This window comes from Canis lupus, chromosome 7 (genome assembly GCF_003254725.2).
Source record: "Canis lupus dingo isolate Sandy chromosome 7, ASM325472v2, whole genome shotgun sequence".
Lineage (NCBI taxonomy): Eukaryota > Metazoa > Chordata > Mammalia > Carnivora > Canidae > Canis > Canis lupus.
Genome location: NC_064249.1, coordinates 2,592,439 through 2,619,308, shown reverse-complemented (window position 1 = coordinate 2,619,308; position 26,870 = coordinate 2,592,439). Strand labels below are relative to the sequence as shown.

The window sequence follows — 26,870 nt, the reverse complement described above, 5'->3', positions numbered from 1 at the left end:
CCACCAGCCGTAGCCTTAAAGAAAAGGATTTATCTCAGATGCTGAATTATGAAGGAGTATTGATTGTAGGAGTGGAAATATCTAGACGATTATATCTTTTTTTTTCTTCTGGACAAATGCTACAGCGTGGAGAAAGGCTTCACCTATTTATTTTGAATACAGTACCTTGTGTACGCCGCGTGCATGCAAACTCTTAAATGTTACCTTTTTTTCACCCCTTAGAAATAATAATCTCGGGAAAGTCAATAAGAAAGTTGTAGATCATGACCGACGCTAAGTAAGTCGAACTGCATTGGGCGCTCAGCCACGCTCACACAAAATAATATTTTAATTGGCTAAGCTAATATTTGATCCAAGTTCATAAAAGTTTGAAGTCAAATAATTAAATGCAAATACAGTCTTCATCCCAAAGACGATAAGAATGCCTTTAAGCTAATATTTTTAACAAGAACTGTTCGACAGCGTTCTCTTGTAAATTTTATCATACCTGAGGCAGTTTTCCTCATTCGATTAGCTGGAAAGCTGAATTTATCCCGAGGCAAACCAGACATCTAGTACGGGCTAAATTCAACAACTGGAGCTTAAATTTGGCTTAATATATCCCCACTTGGATCTGCCTGTTTAATTCTCTTTCATATGATAACGTTGGTTTATTCATAGTCTTCACTTGCCACCTGAACAAACTGAACCTCATATCTTATTCTCAGAGAATAAGAAAACTTTGCAAAAACCACAAAAGTCCCTGGATGGAAATCAAATGCAAACTTAGGAATCAAAAAACTGTGTCAGGACGTGACTACAAGAACGGAGGGAAGAGCTTTCCTCGCAGAAGGACTGCTTTTTATGAATGTGGACATTTTATATTCTGAGGGGACAGATGGTCCTAAAACCAGAGAAGGACCCTGGCCTGCAAGGCCGGCCGGGGCAGCTGCACCTGTGGGTGTCACGCGCTGCAAAAGCTACCTATTGCCAAACGTTGTATATATTTGCCCTTAGTAGTAAGTCGGTTTTGACACCAGCTTCATTTGAAATTGCGGGGGAGCCAGACCATTGCCTCATCCCAGGCCCCTTCAAATGTTGTTTCCCTGACTCCAAATATTCAAGCAGTTCCCAGCCAGAGACCTTATATTTTGCCTTTCATTCTCCAAGCGGTTTAATGTGGTTTTTGCGATCATCTGCTATGGAGAGGTTGATGAAACCTAGGATCTATTTTAATTCATGTTTTTAAAATAACTCTTTTTAGTAGAGCCTTCCTTCCTCATCTTTATCCCCAAGACTTTTGGAAAACAAACTGCAAATTCATACTTAGGAGGAACATGTGAAGATGTCCGCTGTCCGCTGAGGCGGCCCCTCCACACGGGACAGCCTGACAGGTGCAGAGTACCGCTCCGTAACACCAGACAAACCCCGTGGTTCCCCTTCTAAGTCCTTCAACTCCATTTTGAATCAAATTAGACTTTTTTTTTTTTTAAGATTTTATTTATTTATTCATGAGAGAGACAGAGGCAGAGGGAGAAGCAGGCTCCATGCAGGGAGCCCGACGTGGGACTCGATCCCGGGACTCCAGGATCGCGCCCTAGGCCAAAGGCAGGCGCCAAACCGCTGAGCCACCCGAGGATCCCTTTTTTCTAGAGATAAATTATGGGAAATGTGTTCTCCTGTTCCGTTGGACGTTGGTTACGAATGTGACAAGGTGAGGAACTCTAAAACTACTTAAGCGTTGAATAGCTGGGACTGTTGGCACATATAAGGGCTCAGTATCTTGGGGGGGGGGGTTAATTTGCATATGCTTTATATTCATGGGAGCTTCATTCACATTAGCAAGCCTAACAGTACATGTACTGGGCGACTCGTGCACGTGGTGCTGGACTCACGTGCTTGGGAGATAAACGTGGGACGGGATCACTGCATTTCGAGGGACCACAGCCCAGTGGGGCACGCGGGGTGCACACCAGTGCCCGGAGGAGCTTGCAGAGCCAGAGGGGAAGATTGATGTGTGGATAGTGTGACAGCACGTTCTTTCATTCGACCAGTGTGAAACAGCGTCTAGGCACTGGGCGAAGCCTGGGCAGGAGGTGGGGGTCACCGTTAACAAGGTAGACCTGTCCCTGCTCTCAGAACTGACCGCCGGACGACCTCTGGGATAGGCAAACAGAGTGTGCTACACGACCAACCGACGGGCTCCCAGGGGGGCTTCCTGGAGGCAGCGATGTACTGGCTCCTGAGAGATGCGGGCCCAGTGATCGGCGTAGGGTTTTTTTTTTTTTGTCATAAAAACGTGAATTTTTTTTTCTTTTACAATGGTCCCAAAAATATCTTTATTTTTTTCCAATTCAGGATTCAATCAAAGAGAGTACATTACATTTACTTGTTATATGCTTGCTTGTAACCTTTAATCTACAGTAATAACCTCATGTCTCTTTAAATGACATTATATGACATACTCCAGTAAAGCCATCAAGGTATACAAATTTCTTTTTGTGAAGGTTTTTAATTACAGATTCAATTTCTTTCAGTCAAATATTCAGATTGTCTAGTTCCTCTTTTGGCAATTTTAGTCATTTTTGTCATCTTAGTGCTCTGAATCTGTCAAAAGCTCTTCTCTTCTTCTCATTCTCCTCTTCTCCATCCAGCTTTCCTCTTCTGGAATGGACAGTCACCTCTAGGAAAAAGTGGCCCAAACACCAGAATCACATTTTCTGGGTTTACTTATGCTTCCAGGTCTCAACCCCATAATTCTTCATTGCTTTGGTAGACTCTATTTGTTTTGCAGCCTGCAATATATCGTTTAAGTCTTCATTTACACTTTGTATCTCACTCTTCTCCAGTTTTTCATTCAAAAATTTTACTATCTTCTTCCACGTCACGTCCAAATCTAGAATTTGTTCATGAAGTTTAGACCACTTCACCTTTAAGTCAGCCACTTCTTCATTATAATTATCTTGCTTGGTGACATTTGAAAAGGAGCACAAAGTCCTAGGAAAAGAACTAGGCCAGGAGAACGAAGAGGGGCACCGTGGCTCAGGACTTGAGTGTCTGCCTCCAGCCCAGGCCGTGACCCTGGGGTCCTGGGATTGAGTCCCGTACTAGGCTCCCTGCAGGGAGCCTGCTTCTCTCTCGGCCTGTGTCTCTGCCTCCCTCCCTGTGTCTCCCACAAATAAGTGAATAAAATCTTTTAAAAAATAAAGAAAATGAAAACTGGAAAGACTGAGCTCAGTTTTAGACATGGGGAGTTTGAGATGCCCACTCGCCCCGGGGAAGAGCGGCCCAGTTCGCAGCTGTGTCGACAGCACCGGAGCGATTCTGCAGCCCTCAGTATGGGTCGCTGAGGGAGCTGGCGAATGTGTGAAACGTAGTTAAAGGTCCTACACATAGAAAAGTCCACATGATTCAAGAAAAACAGGCAGGCTTGGCACTACAGTCAGAGCACGCAGCCAAAATTCCCTTTTGAATCTTTCCCAAGAAAACACAATACATAATGGACTTGGTGCTTTTTGCTCACTGTTGTGAAATAATTCCACGAGAAATAAAAATAAAGTCTGCCGTGAATTTGCTACGGAAGAAGAGTAGTATGTCAAAGGCAAAAAAAGAGAGAGAGAGAGAGAAAACAAAAAGAAAAAAAGTTTTGGTTTAGGGCAAAGTGGCTTTTAATCAAGAAAACTGTTCATTCCTCACATGTTTACCGGGGTCCCGCCCACCCCTGATCCATGGGGGGAAGTGTTCTGAGACCCCTAGACGTGAATGCTGCAAACTATGGATAGTACCAAACCCTTACATATACTACATTTTTTTCTAAAAATGCATACCCGTGATAATGTTTCATTTCCAAATTAGGCGCAGTAAGGGATAAACAACAATAGCTAATGATAAAGTGGAATAATTCCAACAATACACGGCCGTCAAAGTCGTGTGACTGGGGTCTTCCTCCGTCTCAAAATACCATGCGGCTCCCGGTCGCCCTTCTTCCCGCGACGATGCGGGGTGATGCAGGTGTCGGGGGGACATGCGAGGTGGCCGGCACGGGGACACTGCTGTCGCAGGAGCTGTAGGATGATGCAGCACCCAGGTGACGGGACGCGAGGTGGTCAGCACGGGGACACTGCTGTTGCAGGAGCTGCGGCGGGCAAGGAGCCACCTGCTTCCAGGCCGTGGCCCACTGCGGAGCAGAGCCTCGGAGGCCGGGGAAGGCCCAGGGCCCGACGCTCGGAGGTAGCCGGCAGTTTGAGAAATTCGAAGAATCCACAGTCCAGTCCCTAAACGAGCAGCGGGGAGGCCGCCGGGCTTAGGGAGGGAGGGGAGCGGAGCCTGGGTCGTGCCCTGGCTGGGCCGCGGGCCGCGGGCGTCCCGGGTGGATGCGCTGGCAGCCTGCGGCCTGTTGCCCCGGGTGGCCTGCCTGTTGCCTCAGTGCTGCTGCCCGAGCCTTCATTGTACCGAGTCGAAACCCTCACGGCCTGTACTCCGGTTAACATTTTTTAATTGTGGTGAGGGGCACCCGGGGTTCTGGGGCTGAGCGTCTGCCTGCGGCCCAAGCCGTGACCCCGGGTCCCAGGATCGAGTCCTACGTTGGGCTCCCGCAGGGGGCCTGCTTCTCCCTCGGCCTGGGGCTCTGCCTCGCTCTGTGTGTCTCTCGTGAATAAATAGGTAAAATCTTAATTTTTTTTTTATTTTTAAATTGCATTGAAATACACATAACAGAAAGTGTATTATCTTAACCACCTGCCAGCGTACAGTTCAGGAGTGTTCAGTACATTTACGTTCTTGTGCAGCCAACCTCCCCAACGCTTTTCACCTTTGCAGAACCAAGACTCTGTACTTCATAAGCAACAACCCCCATTTCCCCCGCCCACCCCCCACCCCCAGGTCCTGGCAATCGCCATCCTACTTTCTATGAATTTAACTCTCAGGTGCCTCAGACAAGTGGAATCACATGGTATTTTTCTTTTTGCGACTGGCTTATTTCACAAAGCACGATGTCCTTGCAGCATCTGTTAGAATTTCCCTCCTTCTTAAGGCTTCTTAGTATTTTGTTGGATGTGTAGACCACGTCTTGTTTAGCCATCCTTTGGCCAAAGCTTCTTTCTGCCTTTTGGCCATTGTCAACAATGCTGCTATGAACCAATATCGGAATACAAATATCTCTTTGATATATTATATACATTTTATTTTATTTATTTTAAAGATTTTATTTATTTATTCATGAGAGACACACAGAGAGACAGAGACACAGGCAGAGGGAGAAGCAGGCTCCCTGTGGGGAGCCTGGTGTGGGACTCGATCCCAGAACCCTGGGGTCACGCCCTGAGCCACACAGGCATCCCTATCATATATATTTTAGAGAAAAATAAGGCAGAGTGAGGACACAGAGTGTGATAGAGTGAGGCAGAGCTTTTGCAGAGGGAGTGGCCAGCAAAGACTTCTTTGAGGCCAAAGTGTAGCGAAGCCATAAGTCCTGCACCGGGGGAAGAAGCATGCAGAATAAGGAAACAGCAGGTGCAAAGGTCCTACGGCAGAAGGAAGTCGCGGTATTGAAGAACAGCAAGACGACCAGTGTGGCGGGAGAGGAGTGAGGCAGGCAGGTAAGGAGGGTTCCCGAGGTAGGCGAGGATAAAGGATCTTGGTTTCCTTCTGAGGAGGAACTGTGTGTAAACTCACGGACCAGCGTTTTGTTCAAAGTAGGTAAGTACGGCCTGGGTCTTCAGTTCCATGTTATGTGCACCCAGGGATGGACGCCTGGCGCGTGTCGGGCTGCAGGAGTTGGTTGCACACTTGAGCCAGCTTTGCTCCCGTGCGTGCAGCAGCTCCGTCATTCCTCGTGAAGGAGGGAGCTGCTTTAACGTCCATGAGTTCGGTGCTGTGTTTCTTTGGGCGCGTTGTGTCAAAGCCTAGCTGTGTACTGAACAACGTTTGAAATGATTAGTCGGGGGATGCCTGGGTGGCTCAGCGGTTTAGCGCCTGCCTTTGGCCCAAGACGCAATCCTGGAGTCCTGTGATCGAGTCCTGCGTGGGGCTCCCTGCGTGGAGCCTGCTTCTCCCTCCTCCTGTGTCTCTGCCTCTCTCTCTCTATATCTATCATAAATAAATAAATCTTAAAAAAAAAAAAAGAAAGAAAGAAAGAGAAAGAAGAAAGAAAAGAAAGAAAGAAAGAAAGAAAAAAAGAAAGAAAGAAAGAAAGAAAGAAAAAGAAAGAAAGAAAAGAAAGAAAAGAAAGAAAAATGATTGGTCACTTGGGCCCAAAGCCACCTTGGAGAATTGACATACTTTGCAGACGTTGAGCAGAAAAGCTGGTGATGGCCTAATGGGGTGATTGCAGGGTACTGCCTGTGCCTGTTGGTTGACGATCCAGTATCTTCCTTTCATGGTCACCCACTCGCGGGCTGTTAGGGCTGTTAGAGCCACGGGTGACAGTAGAGACCATGGCCCACTTGAAGTTCCCAGGTGAGGAAGACGTGAGGCCCCAAATAGTGACACGCTCATGATCTCACAGAGACAGAATTGAGACCCAAAATAAAGACATTTAATTAGGGAGAAATTTAAATGTTCTCTGCCTCTTGGGGATGACATAGCATGAACAAAAAAAATTGACAAAAGGGCAGGCACTGCTCCAGGTGACATCCTTGATGGGACGATATTTCCCGAGCCTGCGCTTCTCTGGCAACCATGTGTGAGGCTGGGGAAACTGGACTTCGAAATCAGTACAACCGAATGAAAATTCTTTATCTGAAATTTCAGAATCGGTTCCATTTTCTGGAATATTCTTTGTGATTGAGGGTGGAATAAACTTCCAAGTAGTCGCTGTGCCTTCCATTAATTTTGGAAAATTGCAGCGTCAGAGATGGTTCTTTCCATGAAACTTCATGGCAGGGAAGATGAGCAGATGGCTGTTTGGGATGCATACTGGAAGCAAATGGATTAATCCGCAAACTTTAAGATTTTATCAGTATGTTTTATTGGTAAAATTTTCAGATTTTATCATTAAAATGCTAAGAAATAATGCCTTGTGTGAGTATGTAATACTTGTACATGTTTAAAGTTTATTTGTGTTTAATTCATATTTTACTTTTCCGGGATCCTAAGAGACTAAGAGAATTATTTCCCATATTTTGCAGATAGAAACACAGGCATGGAGGGATTGAATGACTTGCTTGACAGGGCTGGTCAATGAGATTAAATCAGTCCAAATTCCTTTTGAATGATATTATTATAATCACAAAACCAAGTGCTTCTTTAACTATGTAAATGGAACCCTACTGAACCCTTTTTCCAAAATGCCAGCTATGAAGCAGAAAGACACTGTTATTTCTTAGCGCCTCCACCTCAGAGTCCCAGTGGAAAGGGCGGCGCAGGGATTGCCCAGAAAAGACCCCATGACACTCAGTCGTACCCTGCCTCCGTGGCAACTGCGATTTATAACAATGATCTGTGGCACTGAAGATGTTAGAATTCCTTCAGCATCATCAAGGATAAATTAAGGGATGAGCCATATCGATATAAATGTCAATAGCATATTATTTCGTCCTAATTCTCTGGAAACCGCTCATGTATTATGAGACCCTTTAGAAAATGAACTGTTTGATTAACCAGGACATCCCATTCTCCATCCTCAGCAGGTGGCAGATCCCGGCAGGACTGGCCCCAGGGTTCGAGAGCTCTAGAGCCAGGGAGCCGGTTACGATTCCGGATCTGCGTCTTAGTAGCTGAGGACGGAGTTACGTGACCTGTGTAAATCTGTTTCTTTATCTGGACAGTGAGGAGAACACTACCTTCCCAACAAGATCCTTTACGGTGTTAAATGAGGAAACACGTAGAAAAGCCTGTGCACATTGACCAGGGCTTGGAAATGGTAGCTTCTCCCTCCCCGCGTCTGGCTTACTTTGAGATCTTAGAAAAGCTATTTAATCTCTGAGTCTTCATATCAAAACACCTGTAATACCTTCTCAAGAAAGAATCTTTTAAAAGTTAGCCTTCTCCAGAATCCCACCACTAGGCCCCTTTCTCTCTCTAAACATTTTCTCACCAACCCCTAGAATTTCATCCTACCCTGGTCCGTTGAGGAGTCCCGAATCCAGGCCACCAGCCAGGCCTCTCTGCTGAGATCTGGACCCTCACTTCCTGCCGTTTCCTCCGTATCTACTAGTTGCCTAAAGTTCAACATGGCTTTACCTAGACTTTTTTTTTTTAATGTTTTTAATTTTATATAAGTCTTTATTCATTTATGAAAGATACACGGGGGTGGGGGGCAGAACACAGGCAGAGGGAGAAGCAGGCCCCATGCAGGGAGCCCAATGCGAGACTCGGTCCCGGGTCTCCAGGATCACGCCCTGGGCCGAAGGCAGATGCTAAGCTGCTGACCCAGGCGTCCCTTTACCTAGACTTTAAATACCGCCCTCTCATAGGCTCTTGTGCCTCTTGCCAAAAGGAAAGCCACCACCCTCCTCCCTTGACAGACACTCAGAAGTCACCCAGGACCTTCACTGTCTTCCCACTCTCGATTAATACGAGGCCAGCAAGCCCCGATGTGCCAGCCATCGCTGCTGCCTTTCGAGTCCATCCCAGCCCCACGGCCCAGTGGGCTTCTCCCCTCGATTCCTGGGACAGCCTCCTGACTGGCCCTGCCATGAACTGCCGCCCCTGCCCCTCCTGCCTATACCAACCCCTTCTCCACACCTGGGAGAGCACTCTTTCTAAATCAGAGGGCTGACCGTTCCCTTCTTAAAGTCATTCAGGGCTTCTGTGTTGCTTTCAGAACAAAATGCAGCCTCTTTGTGACATGTGATGTCCTTCCATCTGGAGCTCTATGGCCCACCCTTATCCCGCCCCTCTACTCTCCTCCTGCCCCGCAGTTAAGTCCCTTTACCGTGTTCCAAGAACCTCTTTGTGCTCCCCGTCCCTGAAGCTTTGCCTGTAGGAAACTTCCTGCCCCACATCCCTGGCCTTTTCCTCCATGTGCTGCCCAACGCACTCTGATTCATTTCTCAAGACCCCTCAGTTGTGACTTCCCCCCGGGAACCCTTCTTATCCCTCAGGCCCTGGGTCAGGTGCTCATCCTGAGTGTGCCCAGGGCACCCACTGCTTCCTCTAGTACATGAAATAAACTACTTGACACAGAGATCGTGGGTTTTATTACCACACGGGTGCCCGTGTCTTTAATACCCGGCACAGGGCTGTCACGGTGAATGGATGAGCGAATGAATGGATGAGTGAATGAATGAATCCATATACTGCACATACATAAAGGTGTAAGATGATCAATAATGCATGTTAGCGTGCCTTGGAAGCTCCGAAGCACCCGGAGTTGTAAGGGCTTGTTCTTTCTGTGTACATAAATAATGCATATGCTACTTGTCCGCAGTCCTGCACGCGGCTCCTGCCAAAGAGTTGCATTTTCTTGTTAGCAGTTTGCATATGAAGGCACTGAATCATATATATTCTGGTTGCTAAAAATAGCTCTCGGGTTAATCAGCATACGTGCACAAGCACGTTGTTGGAGGGGACTTAGCAGTGATGAATTTAAAATCCTGAGTTGGACGTTTTGCTGCAAACAGGATAGAATTTAATCTTGGACATCAGCACTAAAAACACCTTGTCCTTGCTTCTCCAACCCCTACAGGGCCCTCACTCTTTTGTCAAGTGAACTTTGTTCATGGGAAAAGAATTGGCAGATTGCTCTCAAAGTTCTTACGAAATTAGGCGTATAAATTATTTAAAGAGAGCCCTTTAAAGCATAATTTTAAAAATTAATCCCTCACAGAAAAATCCTTTCCTTTCTCTGTTCCTGGCTTATCAAAGGAGGAGGGTCTTCTGAGGACAAAGTGTATACCAATTTACGGATCGTCCTCCTTCCACAAGCCTCAAGGAAAAGAAGCGTTCTCCAGGTGCAAAGTGGTACCTCTTTTCCCCCCACATTCGTATCTTTTAAAGGGCAAGATAAAATTGTTTTCCCATATGTGGAAAATTAACAAAGGTAATTATCTTCTCCGCAAAAGACAGAACACTCCATTTGAGCCCCCAGCGCCCCCAACTCCCCGGCCCCCTTGCTCTGCAAAGGACCCATCCCTGGGAAAAAAAAAAAAAAGTGCTGAACAGGAAGATTTACAGGCTGTGCCATGTGGCAGGTTCCAGAGAGGCAGAAATCAGTATCCTCCGCTTCAGAGTGTTGTGTATGACTGAGAAGCCAGCACTGTAATATATTCAAGAAGACCTAAGGGTTTACTTTCCAATAAGGGTGGAAAAAATCTGAGCATGCCACTGTGAGCTTATCGTAATGCTGCTTCATATAAAAAGTTGGTAATTAGTCCCTGAGTGAATAAAGTAGAATAGATGATAAGAGATTGATACTTAGAGGAGGAGCACAAAATGCTTTTGCTGGTCATCAAAATTTAAAGGCCATAGAGAAAGGGTTGGGGAGGCCTCTGTCTGTTTACCTACAATTTCTGACTCTGAATTTGCCATGATAGAGTTCATTAACTTGTATATTTTAAATTGCATTAAAATGCAGCTTATATAAATTTCAGCGGAGAATCTGGAGGGTCAAATCTGCCTCTCTGGTACCTGCCACATGGACTTTTTTGAGATCCAGCCTAAGACACCTCAGAAGAACTGGTGCGAAATTTGGTTTCCCGGCAATCTTCCCTCTTCCAGCTGAGTCTCTTTCTAAAATCCGAATATGGTACAAACGGTGTTCAATATGGGAACTGAACAGCATATCTCAAAAACATATCTCCAGATAATGGAGGGCTCCAGAATATGTAGCAATTTTTCCAAATTCTGATTTCTCATATAATTTAATATCCGTTCATTCTTGAATTTTTGGTGTTATAGATGAATTTAGACTCCTAAGTATGCTGGCCGCCATTCATTACTTACTGTGGAATAGGGCTTGATTTATAGGAGGAACATCCCAGAGAAAGTGCTTAAGATTTTAAATGTATTTCATGCGTGAATTTTCACAAAAGGACATGACTAAGCGTAAAAACTAGTTTCATGAGGTGCCTGGGTGACTCGGTTGGTGAAGCATCTGACACCTGATTTCAGTTCAGGTCATGATCTCAGGGTTGTGAGATCAAGCTCTGAGTTGGGATCCGTGCTCAGTACGGAGTCTGCTTGAGACTTCCCCCTCCCCCATTCTCTCTCAATCAATCAGTGAATCAAATCTTGTTAAAAAACGAATTCCATGAGTATTGTGAGAGCACACTTTACTTTCTGGACTCTTGCTAAAAAGTAAATACAAGTGAACTACAGAAAAGAGGAATTTGGCACTTACCTTCTCTATTGCTTTTAAGGCCTTAGGAACCATCTCGACCTTAGTAGAGAAACTAAGGTCCGCCTCCCAGGCCAAAGATGAAGTGCAGGAGCTCAGGATTCCAAATCCACATGAGGACGTGGGCGCATTTCCCTCAAAGCTAAACTGACCAGTAAAAATCCTCATTGGCAAAACATGTAAATTAAGGCTTGATTATTCAGACCGCAGAAGGATTCACGCAGGATTCTTTAAATAGAAAACACTATCCCATTTTAAATATTTTATTTCAGGGAGAAATCTATTGTATAAATCAATTTTTGAAAGCCAGTTTTGAATTAGAAAAAGGCAGGGAATTGGCTCATAGGATACTTAACAATTTAAATGTAATAGGTAATGTCACAGTGATATCAATCTTGGACAAATACATCAATAATATAAAGCAAACATTAATCGGAGAACTCTCCGGGGATGCTTTGGCTAATACAGAGTCCTCACGCCAAGATGCCCACAGTCTACTAGGGAAATGGACTAAAGCAGTGCAAAATGCAGCGAGAGGAATTGAGCGCTGAAAGTAGAGTCAACTGGCGGAGCAATGATCCGTCAGTAAATGGGAGTAATTCAATAAGAATCTTTTTCTTTTTTTTTTTTTTAAACCTTATATAGCTTAGACATCAGGATCGTTGATAACCAAATTACTACAAATTGTCTCTATAGACCGAGAAACAAAATAGACATTCACTAAGTACCTTTGGGGCAATTAGCAGCATAACTTTTGTTAGATTCAGTGAGAAATTCTTAGAAGTAGCTTAATGGGGGCAGCCCGGGTGGCTCAGCGGTTTAAGGCCGCCTTCAGCCCAGGGCGTGATCCTGGAGACCCAGGATCGAGTCCCACGTTGGGTTCCCTGCATGGAGCCTGCTTCTCCCTCTGCCTGTGTCTCTGCCTCTCTCTCTCTGTGTCTCTCATGAATAAATAAATAAAATCTTTTTTAAAAATAGCTTATGGGAAAATTAAATCAGTCGTGTGAATTAAACTCTGATGAACTTTAGAGGAAAATTATATATAGGGCCAGAATATGGGACTCCTGTATACTTATTCCAGAAAGAAAATGGCATATATTTTAAAACTTTTAGGGGAAAGGTACCAGTTTGGGCCAGCGTTTATAGAAATTACCCGGCACATGCTAATCTGAAGACTTTAAATGATCATTCTGTGATAACTGTAAACACATAAACAAGGACTAATGATCTAACCTTTATTTTATGTTTTTTAACAGGTTTCTTTTTCTTAACAGAGTGGCATGATTTACCACAGAAGGTAGAACCTAGTTCTCAAAAAATACATTTATTGCAAAAAGAAAGTTTCAAAAACAACTTTCTAAAAAGACTGTTACTCATTTATCTTCCATTTCTATACTGTGCAAATTCCTACATCCTCCCTATTAATCTCTATGACTGTTGTTGGCTTTCCTTGCTTGTGAGAGTGTCTTTCACTGTAGCATAAAGTAATGCTCCACTCCAGTGGTTTTGCTGGACTTGGGTTTAATTCACTCTAATACAGAAAGGTGCTTGTTTTCCTTTTCAACTTCTAGTCGTATGTCAGAGAGAAAGGTGAGTTCTCTTTTCAAGCTTGGGTGAAGGGTCAAAAGAAAAAGCATCAAGAAATTTTGCCAGAATTTAGATGAACAATTTTTATCTTTTTAAAGATTTTATTTATTTTATTATTTGACAGAGGGGAAGAGAGAGAGTGAGAGCGCGAGCACAAGCAGGGAGAGTGGCAGGCAGAGGGAGAAGCAGGGTCCCCGCGGAGCAAGGAGCCCGATGTGATGCTGGGCTCGATCCCAGGACCCTGGGGTCATGACCTGAGCCGAAGACAGCCGCTTAACTCACTGAGCCACGCGGGTGCCCCCAGATGAGCTATTTAAAAATTCTATTAGCTCTCTGCCGTGAGCCTTTACAAAGGACCTGTACCCACAACCAGAATGTGAGCCCGTGAGACAACATGCACCATGGGGGACAGAGCTGGCGAGAAGCTAAATTCTGTCCTAGAGACTGGCGGTGCTGTTTTTCCAATTGCTGACATTTTGTGATTCTGAACCGAATGTAATTATCAGTACTTCTAATAATTTATCAGGACTTCTAAATAATTTAAGATCATTCTTAAAATCTTTTAAACCCGATGGAAAGTGTTAACTGTAAAGTGGGACGTATGTAAAAAAAAAAAAAAGAAAGAAAGTTGGGTGGACAGCCTGCCTGCCGGTTTAAAGGCTGCAAGAAGGCTCGGTTCCAAATAAAGCAGCATTGCCTGTTGGTACAGCTCGTTAACCATCACTTTTTTTTTTTTTTTTTTTAATTCACCCATTGCACTTTGAAATAGATTGTGGTATCCAGTGCTCACACTATGTACCTATTTCAGTACGAATTCCTCACTGTTTTTAATTTGGGACAGAGACTTGGGGGGATGGGGAAGGGGACATGTGTTTAATGCAAAGTTATGGCTCCGAATATAAACACTAAAATCATCCCAGACATGTTTAAATACTAAATCCGAGGTAACCATTTCGTGTGGGTTTCCTTTTTTTTTTACTTTTTTATTTGAGTATAGGCGTGCAACTAAAAGTATTTGCAGAGGGGCACCGGGGGGCTCAGCGGTGGAGCGTCTGCCTGTGGCCCAGGCCGTGACCCCGGGGTCCCGAGATCAAGTCCCGCATCGGGCTCCCCACAGGGAGCCTGCTTCTCCCTCGCCCTGTGTCTCGGCCTCCCTCTCTGTGACTCTCGTAGATAAATAAATAAAATCTTAAAAAATAAAAAAAGTATTCGGAGATCCCAAAGTGGACACGCACATTTGTGCAGGCTACATCGAACCGCCACGTTGAGAGCCAGAAGTATCGGGTGTGAGTTACTATGGTAACTAGTAACAGAGTTTAGTGCGCTTAACCTTTTAATCATGGTATTATGTGGTTTTCTTCAGAATCACTCTTATTTATTTTTGTCCAATTAGAAAGTAAAACAGGGCCGGAGGGGTGCTGCATCTGTTTACTTTCCTAGCATGGATGGATGTAAACACGTGTATCTATCTGTTTTTTTCCGGAGTCTTCTATATACACACTATGTAAAAGTCGTAGTTAACATTAAATAAACTCCAGAAGAGAAAGGTCCAACATAACCGGTTTCCCGTGTTCATTGTCTGTGTATGGATTTGTGTATGTGTCAGTCTGTCCGCTTTTGACTCTGTGTTTCCCCCTCATTCAATATTTATGAGGACCTCTAGGGCAGATGACCTAAAACAGCTGGATGATCACCGGAGTTAGGCTGAATGAATCGCCCACGTCCCTCTTCTCTGGATGAGGGACCCCAGACCAGAAGAAAAACGAGGAAAGGAAAGTGTCAGACCCTCCGTTCAGGTTAAAGGGCACCGGCCATCCTGGCGCGGATTCTGGCAAAAGGACAAGGCTTTCATTTGATAAAGATCATTAGTCACTGAGATATATATTTTAGAGGGTTCCCAGTAGCGAATATTCTTCGGCAGTCACTGGAGTGTACCAGATGGTTCATTAGCATAGGCTAGACAAGTCAAAGGCTTTCAGAATCATTTAGAAAATGTCAAACAGAAACAAGAACCCTGTCACTTTTTATTAGAATTAACTACATCATACCCTGGACACAGATTTCACCTTGGGTCAGAAAAATTAATACAGAATTATATGAATTGTGTAATATACTGGGTTAAGATAGGTCTTTCTCTAGGGACTCATTTGCTGGCAATATATTATGATCCCTCTACTTTAGGAATCCTCAAACCTTCCCTTTTGTAAGATATGAAAAGAGTTGACCTTGCTCGAAATCCATTGGTGTCTAATTGATTTGAGGTATATGCAGAATTTCAACAAGACATTCTCCTAAAGCCCTTTTGTGATCCTTTTCCCAGGAAGCTTGGTGAGTGGGGCTTACTGAATATTCAGCAGCATATAAAGTATGCTTTATGTCAGGAGGAAAATATATCCATTAATTGAACACACTGCTGTGGTAAACAGGAATTAAAATGCCATTAAAATAGCGTGCCTTTTTTTTTTTTTTAAATCCAGATGTCAAAAACCTTGAGAACTTCCAGCTGGTAGAAGGTGTCCAGGAACAAGTCAATGCCGCCCTGCTGGACTATACAATGTGCAACTACCCACAGCAAACAGAGAAATTTGGGCAGCTACTTCTTCGATTACCTGAAATCCGGGCCATCAGCATGCAGGCTGAAGAATACCTCTACTATAAGCACCTGAACGGGGATGTGCCCTATAACAACCTCCTCATTGAAATGTTGCATGCAAAAAGAGCTTAGGTTGCCAGCCCTCAAAGCTCTGCTTTCAAAACGAAAAAGATATTGGAAGGGAGGGAAGAGGAACAGGAAGAAAGACAGAAAGGAAAAAAAAAAAAAAAAAAAGAAGGAAACAATACTCTGAACTGCTCCAAGCAACACTAATTAAAGACTTGGTGTAAGGATATTGAGTTTAAAAAGGCATAATAATCAAATACTTAATAGCAAGTAAATGACGTATCAGGGTATTTGTATCTGCAAACTGTGAATCAAAAGCTTCACATCCCCAAAGGATTCCACATAAAAGACATTGTGACTGGAGTGGATTGAACTCACGGGTGGATACCGACACAATAGCAGAATAACAATGGACGGAACTATTCTTGTATATTTAAACCGATCTCCGCTGTGAAGAAATTTAGGAACTGATCTGTGTTATTAATTAGGCTTATACAGCAGGGGATTCGAGCTTACAGAAATGCCTCCATGGTTAAGCTGAACCAAACTCAAAAACCCATCAGCTGCACCTGTACTAGCCCTTCCTTCCCTCTTCCTTTCAAGGACCCAGCACCTTCTGTCCTGTGATCATGGGCTTGTGCTCAGCCACACCCACTAGTAGCTCCACCAAATCATGAAAAGCCTAATTTTGAATGTCTGTGTCTTAGACCTGCAAACAGCTGATAAGAACAGTCTAGAATAGGTTAGCTTGCCATTTTAAGTATGTTCTGGTTTGTTTTGTCATGTGTTCATAATGTCAAAAAAAAATAAATTAGAAGCAGGCAGTATCCCTCTTCTGATCTTATAGAAGCATTAATCAATATTAAGGGAAAGGACTACAAACCTAAAGCAAATGCTCCATAGCTAAGGCACGCTAGACCTTAATTTCTGCTACTGTTACTGAGACGTGGCTTTGGCGTCGTCCGACTTCATAGAAATCTCTTGCCGGAAGGCTTGTTAGGGTACCTCCGTCTTTTTAGCCATCGACGTTTGTAGTTCATTTAGAAAGAAAACCCAAAATGTATTTTACTGGGATGTCAAGTAGTCACCGTGCTAAGTAGTTTAAAGCTGAAGCATGTTAAGCTATGCAAAAGGAAAGGAAAGGGTGAGCTAATAAACTGCCCCAAGTCTCCTTGCTTGTTGGCGATTGAACGTACCCTAGGCGTAGAACGGCAGCAGTGATGCTCACATATGGACTTGGAAGGATGCTAAAGCAGTTCCCACCTTCCCCGAAAGGGAAAGGAAGAGCGTGATACTGACCTGAGTCCTAGACCAAAGTCTGCTCTAGAACAAACACTGAAGGACAAAGAATTGCAAAACCAATCCTCCAAAACAACGTTAGCAGTATTATTGACACGCAATGCCACAGGTATGGAAGTCTTGCCTTATTTCACAATTCCGAGAGGTAGCTGTGCAGATGTGGATCAACATTGGTTTGAAATAAAGTATTAATACTTTAAAGTCAAATAAAAGATAGTGTTTACATTCTTTAGGTCCTGTGGGGCGGTGGGGGGGGGGGGAGGGCGGGGAACCGTGATATGACAAAAAATAGCGAAAGCAGTAATTTCCTTAATGTTATTTTTCTGATCGGTAATTATTTTTAACAGTACTTAATTATTGTATGTCGTGAGACACTAAAATCAACAGTGGGAATCTCATTTAGACTTTGATTTCTTTGAGATTATCAGCGGCACAATCACTTGTTGTAAAAACTGTAAAAACTAAAAGTATCTCCTAGTCCCTTAATTCTTTTCATAAATGTTTCGGGCTTTTGAATAGTTTATTTATATTGTATATCATAGTTTCAACTGTAGACAATTACGATGCTAATTTATTGTTCCTTGGTTTCACCTTTGTATAAGATATAGCCAAGACCGAAGAAACCAAATATATGTGTTTACTGTAGCATGTCTTCAAGTTAGTGGAACATAGTTCAGGGACAGAGAAGGGTCTTAATGAATTAAAAGAATCATTCACTTGATTAAATGTCTGTAAATCTTCATAATTCTTGCTGTAGTTTATTTAATATCTATTGTAAATTATGTGACTCGGAGTTTCCTCTGTTTTCAAGTAAATTTACCAAGGGTGGAGTCTTACCTGGTTTCCTTTACAAGCGTTGTAAGTTGTATACCAAAGATATTAGTTACTACGTCTGTGTGTACAAAAAGGATTATTTTATTATTATTTTTTAATCGCCTCTAATATTCGTCCGCGTGAAGGGTACACATTCGCTAAGCTGAAGTGTCCACAGCTCCTCGTGCAAAATCTCAGTCACCTGTAACCGTGGCTCAAAGGACAATGAAACACAGCTGATCAGAGTCCGTGTCCAAAGCATTCAGTAGACTGGCAGCCTCCTTAGTCTCCCCAGTTAAAACCCCGCGCTGGCCAGAAGACCCGTGGAGGGGAATGGCTGTTGTCGACAGTTACCGAAAGTGGCGTCCTCTATGTGGAACATGGGTGGCGGCAATTATGAGATTCGTGGAATAGTTATCTGGAGGGTCTTTAGCTTTGCAAAAAAACCCATAAAACAAAAACAAAAAAACCCACCCCTAAATAGGTTGATTCTGAAAGTCCGTGTTTTCTTATTTTAAATAATAACTGTAGTACTCTCCGCTGAATATTAAACCTAAGTAATGTCAAACATACTGGTATGTTGATGACCCAGCAAATTCCATCCTGAGTAGGCCTAGAAAGACGGGCAACTCGGAGAGTCGCATCCACACTCCTGGTGACATCAAGATCGGAAGTCGATAAAAACAGGAACGCACCTCGGCCACCGGGCTGTGGCCCATCCAAAGTTGGCAAATGAAATTTCTCTAGTGTCCATTGTTAAACCAGTCTGGAATGAGACATTTTCCTTAGCAACTGCCTTATCAATCACGGGATTTATTAGTAAAAGCAGACTCAGATAGAAGCGTTTTCGGCTTAGCCTGGTTTATTATAGTTGGTCTATGTTTGTAAACAGACAATCTGTAATGTCTGAACGTTTGTATTACAGATCTGCAGCTACCTTGGACCTGAATCCACGCAATGTTTAGAGTGTGAAGTCGGTTACTTGTTGGCGTTTTCTTACTGTATCAGTGAAATACATATTGTCATGTCAGTTCTTGCCAGGAATTTCTCGACAAAATGGATTTTTTTTCAGTATTTCAATAAATATTGATATGCCCAGCCTGATAATTTTTAAAAGTTTATATGCTGTCCTCATTCTACGAGAGACTGAAGCTCCCGAGCAGTTAAAATACTTGACTAGGCGTGGAGTCCAAAGAATTCCACAGGAACAGACCACGTTACCCTCTCTAGATAGTAGCTAGGGTAGTTGTGCCCTTGGTTGGATAGTCGAAGCATTAAACAGTCTGTGCATTCCTCTCTCTACACACCAAATAAGGCATTTTACATTATTTACTGTGGTAACGGATTGGCAGGAAAATCTTTTTTGTTTTTTTGGCAGGAAAATCTTAAAGACACTTAGCTTTTTGTCTACCCTGTGCCCTAAAAACTACCGAGGGATCTTCAGAACAGCTCTATCTGGTATTAGTATGATCTTCTTAGGGTTTCTTGCTCAGAGTGAGAAACTAGCCAGTGATGGAGCAGGGATTTCAACCCAGGTATTTTGGCTCCAGAATCCACAATCTAAAATGCTTACACCACACTGTCTCTAAACCAGGGTGACACTTAGGATTTGCTTCAAAAGGAAAAGACGGTGGATAAAATCAGGCATTGAATCACAGCTAAGTGTACAAATACTGGTAACGTGGAAGCCTAAAAGCCTTTATGTTTTCTGGAGTTTAACCCTAAAAAGTAACATGTCTATGTCCTAGAAATTAGCCTTCTTCGGCACCATTGAGTCCTTTGGGGATGTTTAAAACAAGAGAATACATACAAAATCCATTTGGAAATAAATAAATACCTCGATTACAAAAGTATAGAGAGAGGCAGAGACACAGGCAGAGGGAGAAGCAGGCTCCATGCAGGGAGCCCGACGCGGGACTCGATCACGGGTCTCCAGGATCACGCCCTGGGCTGAAGGCGGCGCTAAACCCCTGAGCCACCCGGGCTGCCCAGAAAATAATAATATATAATTGTATATTTTGATTCTGCAATTTGGCAAGAGCCACAAGACAATATGCTTATGAAACACTGTGATGCAGGGAAAGCTATCTTCTCTCCCGCCACGTCTGCCGTCCCCAGCTAAGCAGGAGTCCTCCTCCCTCTGCCACGAAGGCGCTGATTTTTCTTAGGGTCCATCAAAAAGATACCAAGGAGTCGGATTCAAAACACCCCACTTAGGGTCTGCTAGATGACGAAACTAAGGCTTTGAAGAAACTAATGAGTGGCCTATAAAACGCATCTCCCTCATCAACCTCTTACCAGGAAGAACTTTATTTAAAAAAAAATGCTTGCTGACATTCCATGGAATATGAAAACACGTGTTCATGTTTACTTGAGCTACAACTTACATGCAGAAAAGTGCACATTTAGATGCATTCTTACATACGCATAGCCCAGGTAATCATCGCAGGCCCACGTCCAGCAAGAATAGAACGTCAGTTTTTTAAATGTTTTTAGAAGTGGTTATACACATTTTTTTTTAAGATTCTATTTATTTATTCCTGAGAGACACAGAGAGAGAGAGGCAGAGACACAGGCAGAGGGAGAAGCAGGCTCCCTGTGGGGAACCCGGTGCGGGACTCGATCCCAGGACCCCGGGGTCACGCCCTGAGCCAAAGGCAGATGCTCAACCACTGGGCCACCCAGGCGTCCCAGTTATACATACTTTTTAAAAATTTTGTGGAGACGGAGTTTCCCCAAAGCCCAATCCAGCAGCCAGTAGAGGTCATCCCGATGAGAGCAGAGGCCCCACTCCGTCACCTAGAATAACACTCACGAAGTTGCTAAATCCATCAGTATGCTGGAGCCTCTAAGAAAAAAGTGGCCCACGCTGATGGGCGTTTGATTGTTATATTTGATATTCACAATAACTTTGAAGAGGTTTATACCTTTAACTAAGTTTGACATCCAGTTTGAAACCATCTCTGATGTATATTTTTATGAGAAACATGTGGAGAGTTTGCTCGACATAACACAGGTCAAAATGCTACGATACTTAGCGATCTTGACATTTCCCTGGAATAATAAGGACCAATTTTCCTTAACACTGAACAGGAAGTGTATAGTTGAGTCACTCAAAATAAATACTCTTGCACTCCTTTAACTGCTGCACATAAGCATTTGTTATATGTTAAGTTAGGAATTAATAATTTGGTGACATGTCAGGCAGTAATTGTGGTTGGTTTGTAGAAAAACTTAAGAACCAATCTATGAAATGTTGCGTGTTTGATTGTTGCTGGAAAAGAGGCAAAAAGAAGTGTAATTAGACTAATTACTGAGTGTCCCTGATAAGAGTTTGACACTAAACCACCAAGAAACTGGTAGACTCGGGTGTGCTGGACCCTCTACACCGACTCAAGCTGAGGCCCGTGTCCTCCAGATCTCAGGCTGCCCGGGACGGACGGTGGAGGCCAGGCCAGAGGCCCTGGGACCCCGGATCTGAAACTGTCCTCAGGACCGTACCAGTCAGGGACCCCCGGGGGGCTGGGCCCAGGGAGTGACCCCAAGGTCCCGGGATCGAGTCCCGCACCGGGCTCCCTGCAGAGAGCCTGTGTCTCTGCCTCTCTCTGTGTGTCTCTTGTGAATAAATTTAAAAAAAAAAAAAGAAAGAAAAAGGACCACCCCAGTCAGAAAGGGCCAGAAGGAGACCACGTGTTGAGACTTGATTTGCACCTGGTTCTTGAGCTTGATGGGCCGCAGATGGCGACCCTGGCCTCGCCCTATCCCGCAGCGGCCTGCGCCCCTGTCGCCCCGGCTCAGCTCCGGGGGCCTCAGGTCTGCGGGACCCAGGCCTCCAGCACTTGAGGCGCTGGGCTCGAAGCTGCCCAGGTTCCCCACAAGCTGGGCCAGGCCTGCTCTCCTCCTGCCCCTCTGCCCGGACCCCCCCGATGGGCCCTCTCCTCCCGGCCCTGCAGGTGAGGTCAGGCCTCGAGCTCCACGGCCTCCGGTGACCCCCAGGCGCCCCCCTCAACGCCCTGCAGGCTTGCGCCCCAGCGCCAGCGCCCCCAGGGCCAAGCTCGTGGCCCCCTGGCCTCCAGGCCTCTGAGGCCCACTGTCTTCAGGAAGAATGTCCAGCCTGCCCGCTCAGAACCCCCCCTCGGGCCTTTTGGGACGCGGCACCCCCTTCCCTACTCTGTTCCCCAAGCGCACCAACCGCCCTGAGCTACTTGCCGCCCGGACACAGCCTGCTCCTTCCTGCCGGGGAGCTTCTAGGGCGTCCCCCGGAGCCTTGGCAAACTCACAGCGGCGTGGAGAGAGCTTCCCGCTGCCCCAACCCTTCGAGGCCCCTCCCCAGCCAAGCCCAGAGACCCCATTTCTAGGCCCGACGCCTCTGACGTTTCTCTGCCAGGGTCGCCCCTGTCCACGGTGAGCCTGGGGCAAGGGCAGTGCCTGGAACAGCTCGAAGCCACCGGCCCGGGCCGGAGAAGAGAGCAAGGCCGCACAGGGGCTCCGGGGGAGACTGGGGACAGCGCTCCCGTCTGTCTCCTTGACCCCAGACGTTTGGGTGGGGCCCAGACCGAGATCACCTAGCGCCCCTCCAACACGCTCATCCACCCAAGCTCCGTGTCGCTGATGAGTTCCGTGTGTCCCGCAGGGATGGCTGGCACGTGTGACTAGGCCTCGACTGCCGTCCCGAGCGAGTGGTCAATCCAAGGACGGAGGCAGCGAGGGTGGCATTACCCCCTCGGCCCAGGCGCTCGGGTCGTGGACACCATCGGAGGGAAGAGCGGCAAGAGGCAGAGGAAGCGGGGCCTGCGGCCCCAGGGAGCAGGCCCGGGGTAGCTGAATGGGTAGGGGTGCAGAGCGAGAGCTGGGCACGATGCGAAGAAGAAAAAGGTCTAGAGTCAAAGCTTTCCAAAAACGAAGCCGACTCCATCAGGGGCTGTCGTTCCCCAGAAGCCGTTCCCCCTAAAGCTGGATTGACGGCGGTGTGGGGGCCCGGGGTCCCCTCCAGGGACGCTCCACAACTGACAGCGGGGCGATCCAGCTGCCCCTCCAAACAGCCCGGCCCAGGGCTTCGGGAAGGCTCTTTCTCCTCACTTCCTCCCCCCTCCGGGAAAATGCGCTTGTGTGTCTGGAGTCCGGGCGCATGAGGAGATCCTGACGGGCAAGATCCAGCGGCTCCGGGGCCCCCGGCATGTGCCACAGGAATGCACGACGCTCACTGGAGTGTTTAGGTCTGAGGCCACGGAGAAATCCCAGCCTGCCAAGCACGTGAGACCAGCTCGTCCTCGCGGCAGGCGGTGGCTGGCGTCCTGAGAAAGGAAGTGGCTACTTTTGGAGAAATGCTATCCGCACACCCCAGGCTCCTCCACCCCTGCCGTGGAGCTCGTGGCCGTGGAGGTGCTGCTTGTGCCGCGTCCGCCTCCTCCGGGCGGCAAGGGGCCCTCGGGCCAGCCGGGCTCAGCCTCCGGCCTGGCTGGGCCTCGCTCCCCCGCCCCGTGCTTCCCGCTCTCCCCGCCATCGGGCGGAAGGGAGCAGATGGAAGAGGCCTCACCAGAAAAGCCCAGCGCAGCCATAAAAAAAAAAAAAAAATGTGTGGGAAATATCAGAAAGGGAGACAGAACATGAAGACTCCTAACTCTGGGAAACGAACTAGGGGTGGGGGAAGGGTGGGGGTGGGCGGGGGGTGGGGGTGACTGGGTGACGGGCACTGAGGGGGCACTTGACGGGATGAGCACTGGGTGTTATTCTATATGTGGGCAAATTGAACACCAATAAAAATAACTTTATAAAAATTAAAAAAAAATCTTAATTGGAAGAAAAACAATTTTTGATTTTTTAAAATTCAAATGCAATTAATTAACACAGAGAATGTATTATTGGTTTCAGAGGCAGAGCTGCGTGGCCCAGCAGGCCCGTGCAACAGCCGGTGCCCACGCCCTCACGAGCCCTCCCGCATGCCGGGCACCCACTTACCCCACCCTCCCAGCCCCCCTCCCAACAATTTATTTATTAATCCAGTATTTCTCACCTGAAAAATAGCAGCTGAGCCTCTACTATGTGCCAGGCAATGATCTAGTTAAGGAAATGCATTCAAAGGACACATACGAGGGGGCCTGGGTGGCTCGCTCAATTAAGTGTCCGCGTCTTGATTTCGGCTTCGGTCACAATCTCCGGATGGTGAGACCGACCCCACGTCAGGCTCCAAGCTCGGCTGGGAGTCTGCCTCTCTCCCTCACCCTCTGCCCCAACCCCAGTTCACTGTGTGCACGAGCGCTCTCCCTCCCTCTGTCCCTCTCTCTCAAATAAATAAATACATCTTTCTTTAAAAGAATAATTCATGAAAACAGCAGCCTCTGCTTACGTGCTACCTGGCATGACACACTTGAGAGCCATCTTGTCGCCCCAACATCCTTCCCGGACACGTGGCCACCAGTTAGAGGCTACATTTCCCTCCCTTCTGAGCGAGGTGTGGCCCTGCGACCTGGACTTTGGCCCTTATCCACCTCCCCCCCCAGCTGGAGGCCAAGTGAGGCAGCAATCCTGACCCCCAGGGGACCGAGGAGCAAGAGGGTAGGAGGACCTGGGTCCCTCGGGGGCCTGCTGAGTGGCATCCGGCGACGAGACTTACATAAGAGAGAAACACACTGTTCTTAGTTAAGCCACCGTACTTTGGGGTCTTTTTTGTTTCAGAAGCTTCACATTTACCCTAACACACAAAAACGATTTCATTTAATCCTCAGGACGACCCTGCTTATGACCAAGGACCCTGAAACTCACAGCAGTCGAACAGCGTGGCCCAAGTCCTAACGCTGCTGAGGGCCAGTGTGGGGGTCCACGCAGCTCTGCGGGGCCGGACCCTGATGGTGAACCTCTTTCTTAGCAATCGGGCCTTCCTGAAAGCACAGACCCAGACATGTTGCAAGATTGACATTCATCCCACAACAGGAGCATTCTCTTTAGCGTTCAAAAGAAACAATGGGGGGATCCCTGGGGGGCTCAGTGGTCTAGTGCTGCCTTCAGCCCAGGGCGTGATCCTGGAGACCCGGGATCGAGTCCCACGTCGGGCTCCCTGCATGGGGCCTGCTTCTCCCTCTGCCTGTGTCTCTGCCTCTCTGTCTCTCAGGGATGAATGAATAAAATAAAAAAAAAAAAAAAAAAAGAAAGAAGGAAGGAAGGAAAGAAAGAAAGAAAGAAAGAAGAAAGAAAGAAAGAAAGAAAGAAAGAAAGAAAGAAAGAAAGAAAGAAAGAAAGAAGAAAGAAACGATGGTGGCAAACACTTTATTTTTTTTTTAATTATGGCACCAAAATCAAAACATTTTTCTTTTCTCAAGAGCCTGAAGAATCCCGGTTCTAACCGCCAAGAGCTGAAACAGGTGTTGAGAGCTCAATGCCTGGGGAACAGCCTCCACCTAAACATTGTTTGAGTCTCACAGAAATGAGAACTTAGGGTGAAAACTTTTTTCTGTACACCATCTTTAAAAAAAAAAAAAAGATTTTATTTATTTATTTATTTATTTATTTATTTATTTATTCATGAGACACACAGAGGGAGAGAGGCAGAGACACAGGCAGAGGGAGAAGCAGGCTCCATGTGGGGAGCCTGATGCGGGACTCGATCCTGGGACCCGGGGGTCACGCCCTGAGCCGAGGGCAGACGCTCCACCGCTGAGCCACCAGGTGTCCCAACACCTTCAGCCTCCTGTGTAGGAATTCGTCACCCCTCATGTTTGTACACAGTAAAATACGTAGACATTTAGACGTCATATTCACTTCCTCACCCCAGGCGCCCCCATTCTGCAAACCACCTTGACAGGAAACCTCCTCATAATCACCACCTCTTGCCCAAATTTTAGTCCTGACCGTGTTGTAACTTGAAGGGCTACCCTAATTTTCTTAGAACAACGTTTCACTGGTAGCTTACTCTTTATTTTATCACAAAACGACTCAAAAGACATCCTATGTGCATTCATTTTGGAGGATTGTGTGACTCCAAAGCAATAATGTTTATGAAGAAAAAAACATTCCATGCTTGACATTTCTACTCACACCCCACGGCCGAAGGCCCAGTTACAAAAGCATTCACTGTTGAAGGGGAAAAAAAAATCTCGTCAACTAAATTCAACTTAAAAATTATGACAAAGAAAAAAAAAATCTTGGGGCTCCTGGGTGGCTCAGCCAGTGAAGCATCCGACTCTTGGTTTTGGCTCAGGTTGTGATCTCAGAGTCGTGAGATTGAGCCTTGTGTCAGGTGGAGCCTTCTTCTTTCTTTTTTTTTTCTTACATTATTATTATTATTATTATTATTATTATTTAATTTGACTTCAATTAATCAACAAATAGTGTATTATTAGTTTTGGAGGGAGAGGTCAGTGATTCAGCACTTGCACCGAGCACCCGGCCCATTGTACGACGTGCCCTCCCAGATGGGCACCCGCTTCTGCACCCCTCTGTTTCCTACTATCAAGAGTCTCTTATGGTTTGTGTCCCTCTCTGACTTCGTCTTGTTTTATCTGTTCCTTCCTTTCCCCTATGATCCTCTGTTTTGTTTCTTAAATTCTCATCTGAGTGAGATCAATGATAATTGTCTTTCTCTGATTGACTTATTTCACCGAACATGACACCCTCTCGGTCCATGTGGAGCCTTCTGAAGATTCTCCCTCCCCATCTGCCCGTCCCCTCCTGCCCCTAAAAACAAACAAACAAACAAACAAAACAACAACAACAACAAAAATACACTTGTCCAAGGATTTTCCCCAGAAACAAATCAGGATTAGCAAAAGCTCTCTGCTCTGGAGGTGGAGTGAGCTGCTATAAATAAGTGTGGAAACACGTGTGCCATTGCCTCCGAGTGTTGCCGTAACAGGTTCTATCCCCCCCCCCCGCCCCCCTCCCCACCGTGGCCTTGTATTATTCGAGTGTCAAATGTTCCTCTGGCCATTGTGTGGCCTGGATTCAAGCCAGGCTCCCTGGGCACTGCCGGCCGGGGCGCCCTCAGCCTCCCCCTCCCTTAAGGGAGCCTGAAAGTGTGTGACCCCCTGTGGGATGTGACCCCCCGTGGGACGAAGAGGAGCCCGCCCCTCTCCTGACTCGGCTGCCCACACACAACCCCCCAACCCCCAGTGTCATTATGAGAATCGGGCCAAGGAGGCCTAACGAAGAAGGCCCCGTGCGGAGCGCTGGGCCCTCGCCAGTGAACGCTGCCCTGTCTGCACGCCCCAGCCCTGCAACGTGGCCCGAGTGGGTGGCAGGGTGCGTGCTGCACGCCTCCTA

General features: G+C 46.2%; 1 protein-coding gene across 5 annotated transcripts in view; it reads left to right on the top strand.

The window, feature by feature from the left end:
- Positions 1–18,722, top strand: part of NR5A2 (nuclear receptor subfamily 5 group A member 2) — a 138,012-nt gene extending 119,290 nt beyond the window's left edge. For 4 of the 5 annotated variants that reach the window (XM_025458635.3, XM_025458634.3, XM_035719246.2 and 1 more), the window contains exon 7: positions 15,322–17,041. In XM_025458635.3, the coding sequence (XP_025314420.1) occupies positions 15,322–15,569 (248 nt within the window). In that variant the 3' untranslated portion in view covers positions 15,570–17,041. Of the gene's footprint in view, positions 1–15,321; positions 17,042–18,540 lie in introns of those variants that run through there. The other variant, XR_004817455.2, reaches the window with a different exon arrangement.
- Positions 18,723–26,870: the final 8,148 nt, after the last annotated feature.